This window comes from Ranitomeya variabilis, chromosome 3 (genome assembly GCF_051348905.1).
Source record: "Ranitomeya variabilis isolate aRanVar5 chromosome 3, aRanVar5.hap1, whole genome shotgun sequence".
Classification (NCBI taxonomy): Eukaryota; Metazoa; Chordata; class Amphibia; order Anura; family Dendrobatidae; genus Ranitomeya; species Ranitomeya variabilis.
This window is the reverse complement of record NC_135234.1, coordinates 739896455-739915282: the sequence shown is the minus strand read 5'-3', so window position 1 is coordinate 739915282 and position 18828 is coordinate 739896455. Positions and strand designations below refer to the sequence as shown.

Below are 18828 nucleotides of genomic sequence, written 5' to 3'. Positions count from 1 at the left end.
ATGAGGGAATTTGCGGTTTTTCTATCACATTGCACCGAATTAGGTGTCTGTTCAGACAACACCATGAGGGAATTTGCGGTTTTGCGCTCCCGCAACCGCCGGTCAATTTGAATAGCCAGTGCCATAGTATCATTCAGACCTGTGGGAATGGGAAAACCCACCATAACATTCTTAATGGCTTCAGAAAGGCCATTTCTAAAATTAGCGGCCAGTGCACACTCGTTCCAATGTGTCAGCACGGACCATTTCCGAAATTTTTGGCAATACACTTCAGCCTCGTCCTGCCCCTGAGACATAGCCAGCAAGGCCTTTTCTGCCTGAATCTCAAGATTGGGTTCCTCATAAAGTAAACCGAGCGCCAGAAAAAACGCATCAAGATCAGCCAATGCCGGATCTCCTGGCGCCAGCGAAAAAGCCCAATCCTGAGGGTCGCCCCGTAAGAACGAAATAACAATTTTTACTTGCTGAGCAGAATCTCCGGATGAACAGGGTCTCAGGGACAAAAACAATTTACAATTATTCACGAAATTCCTAAACTTAAACCTGTCTCCGGAAAACAGTTCAGGAATCGGTATTTTAGGTTCTGACCTAGGATTTCTGATAACATAATCTTGTATGCCCTGCACACGAGTAGCCAGCTGGTCCACACTTGTAATCAAGGTCTGGACATTCATGTCTGCAGCAAGCATAGCCACTCTGAGGTAAAGGGGAAAAAGAAAAAAAAAAGTCAGAATCTTCTTTCTTATAATCCCTCTTCTGCAATGCATTAAACATTTAATACTGGCCTGGCAAACTGTTATGACCCCAATGGCGAGGGTCTCAGAGGAACGTGGAAGTCTGCAGAATACAAAAATCCAGCTCATAGGGCAGTGGTAACTGGGTTGACCATATATCTACTCCTAACGCCAACACTAGAAGTAGCCGGGGATCATTCCTACGTTGATTCTAGATGACACGCACCAGCCGGAGAATCTAGCTACCCCTAGTAGAGGAAAACAAAGATCTTTCTTGCCTCCAGAGAAGGGGACCCCAAAGCTGGATAGAAGCCCCCACAAATAATGACGGTGAGGTAAGAGGAAATGACAAACACAGAAATGAACCAGGTTTAGCACAGAGAGGCCCGCTTACTGATAGCAGAATAAAGAAAGGTAACTTATATGGTCAACAAAAACCCTATCAAAATCCACACTGGAAATTCAAGAACCCCCGAACCGTCTAACGGTCCGGGGGGAGAACACCAGCCCCCTAGAGCTTCCAGCAAAGGTCAGGATACAGATAGGAACAAGCTGGACAAAAATACAAAACCAAAACAAATAGCAAAAAGCAAAAGGCAGACTTAGCTGATATAACTGGAACCAGGATCAGTAGACAAGAGCACAGCAGACTAGCTCTGATAACTACGTTGCCAGGCATAGAACTGAAGGTCCAGGGAGCTTATATAGCAACACCCCTAACTAACGACCCAGGTGCGGATAAAAGGAATGACAGAAAAACCAGAGTCAAAAAACTAGTAACCACTAGAGGGAGCAAAAAGCAAATTCACAACAATCATGGTCATATGAGCGTGATGTCACCAAAGGTCCTTATCTAAGACAAAGGGATTAGTAGACTGTGTCTGTGCTGCTGAAAGTATTGAGACATATCCCAGTAAAAGTTGAATAAGGTAATGGTTTATTTGACACGTTTCGAAGTACATTTACTTTTTCTTCAAGAAAGACCACATGTAACATTATACATGTGGTCTTTCCTGAAGAAGAAGTAACTCTGTACTTCAAAACGCATAGGATGAACCACCACCTTTTTCAACTTTTACTGGGATATACGTCTCAATACTTTCAGCAGCGCGGAAACCATGCACTAATCCCTTTGTCTTAGATGTCTGATGGTCACTTGCTGACCCGTGGATCTGCTGCAGATGATGTCTAAGCATTACATGACTTCCTAACAGATTGATCAGGTTAGCATGAAATTTATTTTGTCTCTCCTTGTAATAATTATAGGGGATAACTCAGGAGACTCTTTGCGTGGTAAAAGTCTATATTATCACACGGTGATTAAAACAGGTGCAGAGAGAAACTCAAGTCCACAAGACTTGGAGTAAATATTAAATGCAGCTTAGCAGTCTATAGGAAACTTCAGAGCAAAAAGGCAATCACGCAGAAAGTCTATGAAGCACAATTATTCTTGAGGATACTTGACACGAATAAGTCCTTGCTTAGTCCAAAACACAGATAGATGTGCTTATAAGGCAGTTCAAACAATATCTTAGCTCAACCAGGGAGGCCTGGGTAATAGTCTCAGGTTCTTGCAGAGCAGAAACAGCTTACATGTCCAGCAAATGCAGATGGAAGCAAACAAGAGCAGCAAATGAAGGAGGATTACTGGAACTGGTGTATGCAGCAGGAACTCAGAGCAGAGTAGCAGGATCACCACACAGGTTCACAGGAGCAGGTATATAGCCAGGGAGTCACCAGAGGTCAGGAGCTGGATGCAAGGCAGAATACTCTAGCACTGTCTGAAGGCTGGGGTGGAGTTTTATAGCAGGAAGACACAGTGCACATGAGACCAAAGACGCCATCTTGGAAAAGGGCAGTAATGCACAAAAGGTAATAAAAAATGTTCAGAGTCCTGACACTCCGATAAGACCCTATTTCGCACTGATTTCTCCTACAGCTACCTTGATTGACCAAAGGTCCTTAAGCAGTCTTGGCATCAGAATAAAAATGCTGGGGGGCCCCTAAGAGAGTGGGGGCCCTCGGCAATTGCCCAGTTTACTCCCTCTCTCCAATGATGGCCCTGACTGTAACTAGAGCTTATTTTTGGAATATGACTTATAATTTAAGCATTTTCCTAAAAATCCTGTAAAATCATGCTAGGACTTAATTTCGGAGTAGGTCATATTTTTGGGGAAACATGTTAGATGATAAATGTATGATCATCACTGAAGGGCCAACCATTGGTCTCTCCATTAATCATGAAAATTGGGGTCTTTGTTTCATCACAGAATTGGAGCGGTGTTGCACAGGTTTGACCGCTCCATTTACGGTCATGAAAGTGTTGGTCATGTATGTGCACTATAGATCCAGTGTTGTAGATAGATCGATGGACATACATTCCTTCTTCGTTCAGAGTTGTGATGGTCCCAGTGGTCAGACTACCAGCTGTTATTGGGATAACCTCTTTAACATAAAGGTTTGGCATTCTTACTAACAGTCCTATTTATTTGCCGGGACAGTTCTGGAATGCGAATTGCAAAAAGGGCTTGTCTTGGTAAAACCACAACATAAATAGTCATTTTGGGGGCAGTCCAGGGCATTTCCGGGAGTTCCATTGGGCAGAGATTTAATGTAGGATGGTCAGGATGATGTTTGTACAAGGGTTCACAAGAATCCTTTGCATATGCATCTAGTTAAATATAGAGGATTTGCAGCTGTTGATGGAGACATGATCCAAGCACCATGTGTCTGTTGTTCCGTCCTCGACAGCTTCTTAGATAGACCCATGAGGCTGTCGAGATCGGATCAGGAAACTCATGACCACGCCATGTACCAACCTCAAAACATGGAAGTGTGAAACCTGGCTTATTCTAATAATCAACATTTTGCACAGGATACAAAATGACAAAAAATTGCCCACAAAAAAGTGTATAACTCCCATGTCCTCTCTGTCAAATAACAAATGTGCTATTAAACAAAGAAGGGAGCCAGTATGTCTTCCTCCCGAAGGTCTTTATTGGAATGACGGCGCCGCTAAGATGATAGATTGTGTAGTCAATGACTGATTGTGGTCTGACGGGGAGCAGGGGAATTTGTATTGAAAATGATGGAGAAATGAAAGCTCCGGGTTCGAGGTGACAGATGTGTATCTACATGCAGCCATCATTCATGTATTCATCTAATAGGGCTGCCTGATGGGCGGTGAAAATGAGATACAGAGCGTTATTCCCAGCAGATGTGAATATCGTCATTTGGTCTCCATTTCCTTATCAGCAAGGAAGACATTGATAACACATTTGAGAGCAAACTACAAAAAAAGTGCATAACTTACACCGTCATCAGCAAAAAATGCCATTTGAATAATGAATAGAAATAATAAAAATGGGTAATGTAAAATGAATGCATCATTGCATCAATATGTAGAGAAACAGGTTGGCAGCAACCGCAATATAAAATATTACAAAAACATAATTTATTGATTAACTCTTTAAAAATAATAGGAATAAAATCGAAACACTCTTCCTACGCGTTTCGAGCACTAAGCTATGATTTACAGCCTTGGTGCCCAAAACGCGTGGGCCGAGAGTTTCTATTTTACTCCTCTCAATTATTATTTTTAATAATTTAATAAATGATGATTTTATAACATATAACATTTTTCATTGCACCCTACAAGATTTCCTTCTTATCACGATGTGGTGAGCTGATGTGATTTTTTGCTTTTTTTTTTCTGTTTATGTTTATATTATTTCATCAAGGGCTAAAGCAGGTCTGTAACCTGGATTTCACAATATAAACTGCATACATTAATGAAAAATATCTTAGACCTGATGAGGCTAGTGTACTTGCTGTGGAAATCAATGTCGGAATGGCTGTAAAATCCAGAAATGAAGAACAAGAAGCTAGAACTGGACTCCTAAAATGCCCATTATAATACCTTGGGGGTAAAACATTCATAAAGGACTGTCTAGTTATTCCCACATGAATTTTCATAGTAAGTACATCAACCTTACCAAGTCTAAGACATGTGTTTACACTATAATTTAAAAGGTACAGACTTACTTGGTCTCATGGTTTGTTTCAAGGTTATTTTATGCTTATTTACCATGCCCTGCCTCAACAACTTGCAATTCTCTATATTGCTGGATTACAGACTGTAGCATCTCCCGACACCGGCGCATGGTTCCCCTCCTCTCACCATGTGAGGACGCCATCAACTTGCTCCTCCTTCCCTGTGCATGCCACAGTGAGCTCAGGCGGTGAGCCTAGTGTGCGTGCTCCCCTGCTCCTAAAGGGGCAGTGCATGTACATGGCAAAATGTCACAGCTAACAGCTGGGAGGCATTTAGTTAAAGATATCACCTACAAGGTGTCTCCCAACCAATAGCTGGGAGGCATGTTGTATAAGAGGCACCCTCCCCAATAGAGAGGTGCCTGAGCAACCCCTATAGTTTAGTCTTAGTGGTGTTAGTGTGTGCAACTGTATGGTGCCAGGTTCCCCGTCCTTAGTCTGTTAAAGTTAATTACGTCTCTTGTGTTCCCATTAGTCCAGTATAATTTGTCCGTGTTCCTGTAACCACTTTGGTGGAATCCTAATCGTGAAACCACGTCGGGGGTAACTATACCCGGTCTCCTGGTCCCAGTGCGGCCAGTTCTGTGTCTACTGTCCTTGTTCCTAGTGCAGCCACCTCCAGAATGGTTTCCTGTAATCTATGTGTGTGAACCAGAACCTATCTTCAATATCCAAATAATTTTAGTGGTAATTAATTATTACTTTGACTGAGGTATTAGATAAAAAATTTAATTTTTAAAAACATTTTTTTAAAATGACTATTGATGAAGAGAGGAGCATAGGAGACAGGAGGCCAATGCATACACTCACACAGCAGTGATGCTACGTTTAGATCACTACCGGCACTGATGCGCTTGAGCTTGCGAGAATCGAGTCCCCACTTCCTGCAGTCCGTGTCAGTATTTGTCACTAGAGACAGACTTAACTGGCTTGCTTCACCCCTGGTGGCCAGAGCTTTAGAGATTTTGGGGCACTCCACTTAACAGTTGCTTTATTAGGATTAAAGGGGTTTTCCCAAACTATTTTTTTAAAATCCTAAATGTCTATCCATTTAACGCAATAATCGCCTCTTTTTTTAATATGCTTTAATTGAAAAGTTCCTACTGTCCCCTCACTACTCTAATTGCTTTATTTTATTTTTTTACCAACTTCTTGTTTGATAACTTTTAGCTTGAGAATCCCTGGTGCATGCTGGGATACTGAAGGAGAGGTCATCAGAGGGCAAAGCCTGCGGTCACTGCCACAGATTCTTTCTTCACCCTGAAAAGAGTTGTCATCAGTAACATCAGTTTCAGAGGCTGGGCTAGTCCCTGCTCTACATCGGATGTCAATTCCGATGTGTGCTCAGTAGGATCTTGTCACTGTGCAATATTCTTCTCAGACCAGTGACAGTGCACTCCCTCATTGGCTCTGATGATAAGTAACAATCCGACAAGAGAGCGCACAGTCAGTGCACATTGTCAGAAGAGAACCCAGGGAAAACAGATACCACCCCCTTCCAAAACCGAACTGCCCCCTGATGACGTCTTGTTTGAGTATTCCAGTATGAACTGGGAATTCTCAAATGAAGCATCATCAAATAGGAAGTTGGTAAAAAAAATAAAATAAAGCAGTTAGAAAAATTAAACAGAACGGTAATGAAGTCTTAATTAAGGTATATTAGAAAATTAAATTACGTTAAATAGAAGACATTTAGGATTTAAAAAAAAATAGTTTCAGACGTCCTCGTTAAGCTGCCATTGGAGGTCTCCTGTCTGTTGTTAAATTGGCATGTACGGTAATTTGTGTACTATATAGTTTTTATTCATACCATATGGCAGCATTATTTACATAACCAAGTGCTTGTGCATCTATGTGTGTATGTCACATTTTAATATAATGAATCTATTTATTATGACAAAAATGGATCTTTATAGCCGTACTTTAAATGTTCCTATCGTTGATCAATATTACATATTGCAAATTTTAGCCGTGCTGTGATTCCCTAATAAAACATGTAATCAAAACGGGTGTAAAGTCGTGCTCAACTATTCGTGATAAGAAGATTTATTACTCAACTAAAACCTCTAAAATGTTCCATAAATGTAAATGAAAAAGAATGACTACGCTCTTGTAGATTCATTGCTGACTGACACAATTTCTCTTCTGCACAGTTCATGTATTGTAGATGTAATTCAGGATAAAATTAATTTTTTCAGCACTTTCTTCCGAGGCTCTGTGCCCATATTCTTTAGTCTGGTAAGTACCTAATAAGAAATCCAATAAGCATTATAATCCTATGGACACGTCCTGTGACCTGTTCTATATACATTTCCAATAAAATATTTAATAGCCTCTTCAAATAATTATAAAAATTAATTGAAATAGAAACTTACGGAACATGGTGGTAAAATTATGATTTATTATTTCGTTGAATTCAAAATTATAGTTTTATAGAATTATAGATTTTTCATGCGCTGTCCTTTGCCCTTGTACCCTTTTAGCACATAGGTAGATGTTGTTTGGGCACCATATCCCCAATTAAATCCTCCTTTTTTAAACCAGATTGGTAGAAGACTTTGGAAAGAGTATCCCAGTCAAATAATTTCGATGGCCACTATGACAGTCCATCAGTTCACAATCCGCTTCTATGGTCATTGGCCACTCCATAAGGCTCCCTTTAAAGTTTTGAACCCCTTTTTTTCTTAGGCTATGTATTTAATATTGATTGGTGGGGGTCCAAAACCCAATACTTCAGCTACAACAATGGCTGGACGTAAACAGTGGGACTCCTGTGCTCCGTCACATTGTTTAGTGGTCATTATAGGGTACTGCAGATCAGCTCCTATTCAAATAACAGGTGATCGATGGTGGTGCCAGTTGATGGAACCCCACTAACATGATGACGATCTACCTTACAGTTGAACCGTCAGATAATGGGGTAACTTGCAACTTTGGGAAAAACCCCTTTAAATATAGCTTTGGAGATCTTGATGGGCTGCCAAACCCACCATAATATCGGTCTTCATTATTATCAGTATAACAAAATGCAAAGTGAATAAGAATAGAGAAATCAAATCAATATTTGGTGTGACCGACCTTTGCCTTCAAAACAACATCACTTTTTCTAGGTACTTTTCTGTTGCCCAAAATTTTCAAAAGAATTCGGCAGGGACAGGGCCGGTGTACCAGGGCAAGTGCCAGGGCCCTGAAAAGGCAGGGGGCCCACTCGCAGTCGGGGACACCTGCGCACTATGGGGGCCAGGGCCGGCATCAGCACCCGGCATACCCAGGCAAGTGCCAGGGAACTGAGCAGGTGGGGGGGCCCACTCGCCGTCGGGGACACTTACGCACTATGGGGGCCCGGTGTCTGTGCTAGTGCAGACACCCACGAGTGGGCCCCTCCGCTTGATCAGGGTCCCGGCACTTGTGATACTTACCTCTCCCAGCTCCACCGCTGCGGCGTTTGATGACTGTGACGTTCAGGTCAGAGGGAGCGATGACGTCACATCTGTGTGCCCTCTGCCAGAGCTGTCACAGTTCAGAGAGCAGGAAGATGACATCGCTGAGGAGTCCGAAGCAGAGCAGCAGCCAGCAATGAGAGGTGAGTATTTAATTTTTTTATGTTTGGAGCATTATATATGGGGAGCATTATACACTGGAGCATCATATATGGAGCCCATTATACACTGGAGCATCATATATGGAGCCCATTATACACTGGGGCATCATATATGGGGCCAATTATATATGGAGCATGATATGGGCACATCATACACTGGAGCATTATATATGGGGCCCATTATATATGGAGCATTATATGGGAACTATTCTATATGGAGCATTATATGGGGCCCATCATATACTGTATTGAGCATTATGTGAGGCTTATTATACTATATGGACCATTATTTGGGGCTCATTATACTGTATGGAGCAATATATGGGGCTCATTATACTCTATGGGGCCCATCCTATACTGTATGGAGCATTATATGGGGCCCACTTGATTGGCCAACAAACTCGCCTGACCTTAACCCCATAGAGAATCTATGGGTTATTTTCAAGAGGAAGATGAGAGACACCGGACCCAACAATGCAGATGAGCTGAAGGCTGCTATCAAAGCAACCTGGGAAGCAACCTGGGCTTCCATAATACCTCAGCATTGCCACAGGCTGATCACCTCCACGCCACACCACATTGATGCAGTAATTTATGCAGAAGGAGTCCCGACCAAGTATTGTGTGCATTTACTGAACACACATTTCAGTAGGCCAACATTTTGGATTTTAAAATCATTTTTTCAAGCTGGTGTTATAAAGTATTCTAATTTACTGAGATAATGACTTTTGGGTTTTCATTGGCTGTAAGCCATAATAATAATAATCTTTATATAGCGCTAACATATTCCGCAGCGCTTTACAGTTTGCACACATTATTGTCGCTGGGGTGACGCTGGGGTGAGCTGGGGCTCACAATCTAAATTCCCCATCAGTATGTCTTTGGAATGTGGGAGGAAACCGGAGTACCTGGAGGAAACCCACGCAAACACGGAGAGAACATACAAACTCTTTGCAGATGTTGTCCTTAGTGGGGCTTGAACCCAGTACTCCAGCACTGCAAGACTGCTGTGCTAACCACTGCGCCACTGTGCTGCCCCGCATTAACAGACATAAACAAGTGAAATAGATCACTCTGTTTGTAATGACTCTATATAATACACTGTGTTCCAAATTATTATGCAAATAATATTTCCTCATATTTTCTCTAAATTACCTCTCTGAATTGCAGTCATTGTTATTTTCCAGTCATCTACTATTCTAGTATAATTGCAATGTTTTGGAACAAACTGCCTATGAAAATAGTATCTTTTTTTAAAAAAATAAACACTCAAAATGCATGTTCCAAATTATTATGCACAGCAGAGTTTTCAACCTTTTTTTTATTTTGAACAAAAAAATGGTGAATTGTGAAGTTATAAGCATTATCAGCTTATTACAAAATGAAATCAAACAGTTTTCAAGTGAAACCTTTATTCTAGGTGATGTTACATTTGCACATAGGACCCCTTGTTCGAAAGAAGCTTCTGAACTCTCTCGTCCATTGAATTTGTCAGTCTTTGGATGGTTTCTGCTTCAATTGTTTTGCATGTGGACAGAATCCCCTCCCAGAGCTGTTGCTTAGATGTGAACTGCCTCCCGCCATCATAGACACTCCTTTTGATGATGCTCCAGAGGTTCTCAATGGGGTTGAGGTCAGGGGAAGATGGTGGCCACACCATAAGTTTGTCCTCTTTTATGCCCATAGCAGCCAGAGATGCAGATGTGTTTTTTGCCGCATGAGACGGTGCATTATCATGCATGAAAATGATCTTGCTGCGGAAAGCACGGTTCTTCCTCTTGAACCATGGCAGGAAGTGTTGTTTTAGAAACTCCACATAGATTATGGAGCTCATCTTTACCCCTTCAGGGATCATAAAGGGGCCGACAATCTCTCTCCCCATGATTCCAGCCCAAAACATTACTCCACCTCCTCCTTGTTGGTGCCTTAGCCGTGTTTTCATGGGGTGTCCATCAACCAGCCATCCTCCACTCCATCCATCTGGACCATCGAGCGTTGCACGGCACTCATCGGTGAACAAAACAGTTTGGAAGTCAGTCTTCATGTATCGTTTGGCCCACTGGAGCCGTTTCTGCTTGTGTGCAGTGGATAGAGGTGGTCGACAGGATGGCTTACGCACAGCTGCAAACCTCTGAAGGACCCTGCATCTTGTTGTTCTGGGGACGTTGGAGGCACCAGCAGCTTCAAAAACTTGTCTGCTGCTATGACAAGGCATTTTTGCAGCTGCTCTTTTAACCTTACACAATTGCCTGTTGGAAAGAGTCCTCAATTTTTCCTTATCAGCGCGCACACGTGTGTGCTGGGAATCAGCTACATACTTCTTGATTGTGCGATGATCACGATGAAGTGTCTTGGCAATGTTGATTGTAGTCATGCCTTGACCTAAATACTCCATAATTTGTTGCCTCTCTGCAGCCGACACATCCTTTTTCTTTCCCATTTTGGCGAAAATGTAGGCTGCTTAATAATGTGGAACAGCCTTCTTAAGTAGTCTTGCATTTATTTGGACACACCTGACAAACTAGTTTGCACAGATATCTGCAATTGCTTTCAGTGATATAAAGAGCCCTGACACACATCACCATCAATGAGTTTAAATGACAAATAAAAAAATTCTAACCTTATCACTCCTAAACTCTTTGTGCAGAATCATTTGGAACACAGTGTATATGAGTTTCACTTTTTGTATTGAAGAACTGAAATAAATTAACTTTTTGATGATATTCTAATTTTGGGAGAAGCACTTGTAGGTCGGAATATAATTATATTTCCCTTACAGTGTCACCAATTTTGCCATCAGACTAGAGTGACTGCCAGGAATTTCTAAATCATTGAATCTACTAGCAGTGGCTGAAGTTAACCCACTCCTGCCTGTAGTGTTGATTTTCATGGCACTGTCCTGCAAACCAAACTAAAAAGTGTTGGTTTTGTGCACCTTGCATTTGGGAGCTCTCTGGATTAGATAAGATGATCAATAGCTAGCCAGTAAATATATGAATGTGTCATGCTTGTCATAGCAGCAGCCATGCTTACTGGGTACTACCCCTCTATAATGTCCATATTCTCTTATAGGGCTTATTAATCTGAGACAACCTCTTAAATATCAATAATATTAAGAAGAAATTGTAAAAAATGATCGTACGTGGCAATCTTTACCAACTTCATTTAATGGATCTTGTAGATGAGACTCCGTTGGGGCTTCTACATTTTAGTGGTCGCTCATGTCCACAGTATTGGGGTAAATGCAGTGGACTCGCTTAATTAAAATGGACAAGGACCTTCTTGAGTCTCTCCCTGTCAATATATGACAAAGGGCTGGATGCTCTTAGCAGATAGCAGATCTATTGATATTCCTCTGATGACTGTCAAGGGGCAATAAATGTTGGGAAGCATCAGAAGACTTCAATTACACAATGCAGATAGGGCCCTAAATCATCTCCTGAAGCGGATGCCATGTCCGATCAATCAGATCTATTAAGGACTTGTTAAAATGAAATGAGAATAAAACTTGACAGAATTGTTTACTAGCCATGTGTCTTGCCCTGTGTTCTCCTTAGGTTGACAATTTTCGTATTTCGTAGTTTTTGCTGCACTTTTTCCAATTGTTCTAATTGTTTCAATGCATCTAAAATAGAATTTTGATGCAACTTTCCAAATAGACTTAATCATAGAAATGGTGTATACAGCTCCTTTCATGACCTACACTATATAAGCAAAAGTATGTGCACCCTCAACATTACACCTACAGAGCTTTTACGACCTCCCATTCTACATCCATAGACATTAATGTGCAGTTGGTCCCTTTGTGGTTTTAACAGCTTCCAATTCTCTTTTTATCATGACTTTGGGAATTGCCCATTCGACCAGAAGAGCATTTGTGAGGTCAGGCTCGTAAGTTTGAGAGAGGTCCGGGCTCACAATCTCTGTTCTATTTCATCCCAAAAGTGTTAACTTGGGTCGAAGTCAAGTTTGTCAACACCGACCTCACCCAACTATGAATTTCTGGACCCTGTTTGTGCACTGGGGCATTGTCATGCTAGAACAGAAAAGGGCCTTCTCCAAACCGCTCTAACAAATGTTGAAACAATCAATTGTTCTAAATGTCTTCTGCTGAAGTACTAGGATTTTGCTTCACTGGAACTAAGGAGCCGGTGCTGACCCTTACGAAACAAGCTCATACCATTATCCCTCCTCCACCATCTCTCCTCCATGAAGCTCGTGTCTGTGCTGATGTTAATTCCCGAGGAGGCTTGAAGTCCATTGGTGACTTTTCTGCCCTCTGCTCCTCAGCACTCGGCCCACCGCTCTGTAACATTACAGGATCTCCACTTTGTGGCTGAATTGCTGCGGTTCCTTACACTTATCAACAGGGTCGGACTGGGGTGCCTGAAGCCCACAGGGGGAATTGACCCTAGGTGCCCACCCTACAGCTATATGCAAATAACTTTTCCATTATCCTATCAATAATATCACTCAAAGGTGATGGGGTAAGATTTAGGAGGATGAAATGTCATGAATGGACTTTTTATCCCGGTGGCTCCTATTACTGGACTGCGCTGGTATCGGTGAGCTCTGCTCCACCGGCCGTTCTGCCACATGTTAATAAAGGCAGACGACACGGCGGGTGCCGGAGGTTATACACCGGGGGTGAAGGGTCAGATGTTATACTCCGGAAATCTGAAGTCAATTATTAAGATGTCCTAATACATTCATCCATATAGTTTATGCATTTTCCAAAAATCATATTTTAAATATATTTAATCCAAAAGATGTAACTACAGAGATAAATGAGTGATATTGTATATTATGCAGTTGAGTCTACTAACTTAACCAGATTAATTTCAGATATACCCATAGGCTTCGAACCACTCCTATATTTTTTTCTATTCCAAAGTCTATTCCAGAAGTGATTTTTCATTATAGTCGCCCAACTTTTTACAAAATAAATTCAATAAATTATTCTGACATACCAGAAAAACCTTTGACAGGCTGCATTCCACCTCACAACCACTGGTTGGCCAGATATAGACACATACACTATAAATATCTCCCAACAGACAGTAACAAAATCATTATTTTGTCAGTTAGTTTTTTGATACTTATGTCAGGATTTGTAAAGGAAAGCTAAGGAAAAGCTGGTTAAAGTGTTATTTTTCCATTTTCGTAAATGGATACTGATGAATAATACTTGTATACAAGAAATTTTTCAGTTTACCGTTTATTAAAATTTGCAGCCATTCTTTAGTTATAAACACATTTGTTTACAGCTCGTTACCTTGGAGACCGACCACTATTGTTTTATGTTGAGCATTGAGCTGTAAACAAAAGAAAAGTGTTAATAACTCAAGAACGGCTGCAAATTTCAGTAAGCAGTGAATTGCATAAGTGCTTGCTTTTTCAAGCACTATAAAATAATATCCACTGATGAAGATGAAAATAACCCTTTAATTACAGATTGCGATATGATAAATGATAAAGATTAGATTTCCATCTGCCTAAGAAAGGAGGAAACCCTGGCTGATGACATCACTGCACATAAAAGGGAAGAGGAGTTTTATGTTAAGTACAGAGGTCTTGTTAAATAAATCGTCCATAAGGGTGTACATAGCATATTTGCACATGGGACAATCTAGGTGGCTTCCCTGGTGGTTTGGTGGTTTCAGTGATGTTGAGAACCAGAACAGTAATTTGATCTCCACATTTGCTGAAGTGTTGGGAAATAAGAAAATAGAAGATTTAATCAAGGCATGAGTATAAGATTGAGCATCAGAACTTCCTGTTTTGAGTAGTTAGCGTCAAGCTGCTCCTGAAAGGGGCCTTATTTTTATCGTTGCTCTGAGGCTTTCTATATTCTGGATACCCTACTGGTCCTCTATCAATTATCACACTATATGCAGTCATTATTGCAAAATAATAAATGTAGAAGATAACTGTATACCCTGTAAATAAAATAGTGTGTGTGGTATTGTAGCGGAATCCCGCTAACCTCAGTAGAGCTGAGCTGTAATGCCAGGCACAGCCTATGGACATGAGTGGCACTGTTTTTGAAGAAAACAGGCATATTTTCATCTATACAAGTTATAAAAAAAACTGCAGTTTGATTTGAAAAACAAACAAACAAGACAAACAAACAAAACAAAACAATTCTAAATTTGCCCTCCCAGGATCCATTGTCTGTTATTGTCTGCAGCGCTGACATCAAATTGACAGCGCTGCAGCCAATTAGTACCTTCTTCTGTCAATCCGGCAGAGCCATTGAGTTTAGTTGTTGGTAGCAAAGCTGTCGACGTGACGTCAGACAATAATAGACACCGGGAGCAGCGGTGGAGACTCGGTGCTGGACCCGGGGAGGGTGAATAAAGAACAGCATTTTGTTTTAAATTACAGCTGTGGGACAGGGTCTTTCTGAATTCATTAGACCCCTTAAAGGGAACCTATCACCCCGTTTTTTAAAGATTAGATAAAAATAGTGTGAAATAGGGGCAGAGCTGGGCTTTACATTAGTGCCTTTTTGGTGCCTTTACACCCCCGTTAGGCTGCCGAAATACCTTTGTGAAGTGGCCGTTTTGTCCTGTCACTCAAGTTGGTCAGGTCGGATGGGCGTGGTCACAGCGCTGTTTGTCCCCCAGGATCCTGCTCATCATTACGTTGGTGGCGTAGTGGTGTGCGCATGTCCAGCAGGCGAATCCACTGCCCAGGAGATGAATAACAGCGCGGTCTTCGCTATTCAGCCGTTTACCGGTGGGCGCGGCCATCTTTCCTGTGGCCGCGCCTGCGCAGATGGAGCACTCTGCTGCCCGGGGCTTCAGGAAAATGGCCGCGGGATTCCACGCGTGCGCAGATGGAGATCGCGGTGGCCATTTTCCTGAAGCCCCGGGCAGCAGAGCGCTCCATCTGCGCAGGCGCGGCCACAGGAAAGATGGCCGCGCCCACCGGTAAACGGCTGAATAGCGAAGACCGCGCTGTTATTCATCTCCTGGGCAGTGGATTCGCCTGCTGGACATGCGCACACCACTACGCCACCAACGTAATGATGAGCAGGATCCTGGGGGACAAACAGCGCTGTGACCACGCCCATCCGACCTGACCAACTTGAGTGACAGGACAAAACGGCCACTTCACAAAGGTATTTCGGCAGCCTAACGGGGGTGTAAAGGCACCAAAAAGGCACTAATGTAAAGCCCAGCTCTGCCCCTATTTCACACTATTTTTATCTAATCTTTAAAAAACGGGGTGATAGGTTCCCTTTAAATATCCAAGCGTCCAATAAATAACATAGCCTATGCACAGGATAGATGATAAAAGCATAGTTACTGGAGGATCCCCACAGCTTATGAGAATGAGGGTTCTGAAGTCCGAGTGGACTGAGCATGTGCGACCATCACTCATATAGGCAGTGAATGGTCGCACATGCTCACTACTGCTCTATCAACACTAAGACTTTGGTACCTTGTTCTTCTGGTCGGTGGCTGTCCCAGTCGTTGAATTCCTACTAATGATAAGTTATCACCTCTACTGTGTTGATTTTGGGGAAACACTCCCTATAATTATGACACAAAAAATTTATGTATAGGTTGTAACACTCACTTATTGTAGGTTTATACGGCTAGTATTGGTGAGATGTGTCTAGTTGCACCTGCCGGTAACCACTACAGCAATGTCCTAACAAGCAGTTGGTGCTCCTATCACAGGCTTTGCATCAGTCAAATGCGTTGGGACGCGACTGGTTTTAGTTTTTTATGACTTTGTTGACCATTTTATCCTTTTCTTTTGTCTTCCTAGGCGTGCCACTGACAATAAGTTATCTCATAGACGGCAAACATTGCTTAGGGAGAAGGGCAGAAGACAAGCCAATAGAGGACCGGCTTACATGTTTAATGACCGTTCCACCAGCCTTACAGCAGAGGAAGAGCGCTTTTTGGACGCAGCGGAGTACGGTAACATTCCGGTAGTTAGAAAAATGATGGAAGAGTGTCACGAGTTAAATGTCAACTGCGTAGATTACATGGGTCAAAACGCTTTGCAATTAGCTGTTGGCAATGAGCACTTGGAAATTACAGAACTTCTACTTAAGAAAGAAAACTTGGCCCGGGTTGGGGATGCGTTACTTCTAGCCATCAGCAAAGGATACGTGAGGATAGTCGAGGCTATACTGGGACACCCGTCGTTTGCTGAAGGGAAGCGGCTCACCACAAGTCCAAGTCAAGCTGAATTCCAACACGATGACTTTTACGCCTACGATGAAGACGGGACAAGGTTCTCTCAAGACATCACTCCCATCATTTTGGCTGCTCACTGTCAGGAATATGAGATCGTTCATACACTTCTAAGGAAAGGAGCCAGGATCGAGAGGCCACATGACTATTTTTGTAAATGTTGTGAATGTAGTGAAAAACAAAAACATGACTCTTTTAGCCATTCCAGGTCCCGGATTAATGCTTATAAAGGTCTTGCCAGTCCGGCATATCTGTCTTTGTCTAGTGAGGACCCGGTCATGACGGCTTTAGAACTCAGTAATGAACTGGCCGTATTAGCAAACATAGAAAAAGAATTCAAGGTGGGTGCCGTACGTGATTGGCAAGTGAATTTCCAAAAAATGTGTATAATCATGGAAATGCTATTGTACTGTTGAATAGAGAAAAATGCTGTATTACATTTCAAGAATCATACATTTTTCTGGATGAAAATTAGATGATGTGAACTTAGCTCAATAATGAAAGAGGTCAATGAGATATTTGGAAGCAGGTCGCAAAGGAGGATGTAGAAAAGAGTAGGGCCACAAAATTGAGTCTAATCCCTACTTTTTTTCTGTGAGTTTGCATACAGAGTGAGCTGTCGATCACAGTGTGTGGGCGGTGAAAGCGGGACTCACAGGCTTTCTGTATAAGTGAAGAAAGGACTCTCAGGCTTTCTGAATACATTGGAAAAGGACTCACAGGCTTTAACTAATAATACTGTTTTGTAAGAAGTAACGCTGGGTGATAAATCTAATTAATTTGGTTTATTTGCCATTTTAATGGTACACAATACTAATTTTCATCAAAAATGTGAATTTATTTGGAGCTCTAGCCCATGGGCAGGGTTAATATCGTGGCCTATAGAAAGGTTGCAGGCAACAAGGTGCAGAGATGACCGGGCAGTAGTGATGAGCGAGCGTGCTCGGTAAGGTGTTATCCGACCTTGCTCGTGTCCTAATCGTGTATTTTTGGCGTGCTCGAATAACATGTTCGAGTCCCCGCGGTTGCTGAGTGAATCATTATGCTTAACTATTGAACTTTGAAGGGCCCATATACTGTTCTTGTACACAAGCCATCTTCTGTCTGTGTCCCGCCACTGAGAAGGCTGCACAATGGTACTGATCAGTCACATAAATATAGATTAGAAAGAATCTTTTGGTCTGTGGGTCACCGCACCCTCCCACTAATGGTGCAGTCAGACGGCCATATAATGTGTGCGAGGATCGTATCGCACTCCTTGGACTGTCTGTCGGCACTCCTGACCTTAGCATGACAGCTGCATAGAAATACATGCTGTGATGCTCGGGTCAGGAGAGCTGATGGCCAGTCTGCGGATTGTGATGCCATCTTTTCACAAGCAGTGCGGCCTTCTGACTGTGCTCTTAGTCTCACCCCCCCCCCCAAAAAAAGAAAAAAGTATATATTTTTATTTTAATCAAAATTTAAGCTTAAAAAAATGGACGGTTTTTCCTTTTTTATCTAGCGTGACATTTTCTGAAGTTTTTATTGTACTAAATTCATCAAAATGGCACACACAGTTCATGAATTTTGTGTAAAGTAGAAAAAATTGTCTTTTTTATCTTTTTTACTGTCTCTAAATTTTTTTGCAAGATTTAAGATCAAAAAGTCGCATGTTTTGAAAACGAAATCACAAAAATTGCTGATTTTCACAAAATCACTCTAAGTAGAGGAATGAGGGGGTCAGGAGTACAAAGTTGCAAATAATGAATGGGACCACTAGAAACCCTAAACCCCACCCTTAGAGGCAAACTAATAAAAAAAATTCTATAGACAATCACATATAAAGTACACATTAAAAAAGGCACAAAAAGAATGATGAATTTGGTGTAAGCAGCAAAAAAAAGTACAACATTTGACAAAAAAAAGTTATAAATGCAATGATAAATCAGGACTATGGAGATTTTGGGCCCAATTCACTATTTGTGTTTTTACTTAAAGGGGTATTCCCATCTCCATGATCCTTTCCCAATATGTAGCAGGTGTTGTAATAATAATAATATTAGCAATTACCTCCAATTAGCAATGTAGAATAGCTTTTCTGATTTGCTACCTTTTTCCTCAAGTGCAGGCACTGCAGGACCTTAGTTATCTATGGTTACATCCACTAGCAACTTGCTAACAAACGGTCAGTATTTTAGTGGTTGTAACCATGAATACCTAAGGTCCTTCAATGCCTGCCCAT

The 18828-nt window shown here is 41.8% G+C and overlaps 1 protein-coding gene across 1 annotated transcript in view; it reads left to right on the top strand.

The window, feature by feature from the left end:
• The window catches only part of TRPC6 (transient receptor potential cation channel subfamily C member 6), a 251147-nt gene that overhangs the window by 167404 nt on the left and 64915 nt on the right, over positions 1–18828 (top strand). The window contains exon 2 of the mRNA XM_077298478.1: positions 16171–16945. Coding sequence (XP_077154593.1) covers positions 16171–16945 — 775 coding nt within the window. The remainder of the gene's footprint in view (positions 1–16170; positions 16946–18828) is intronic.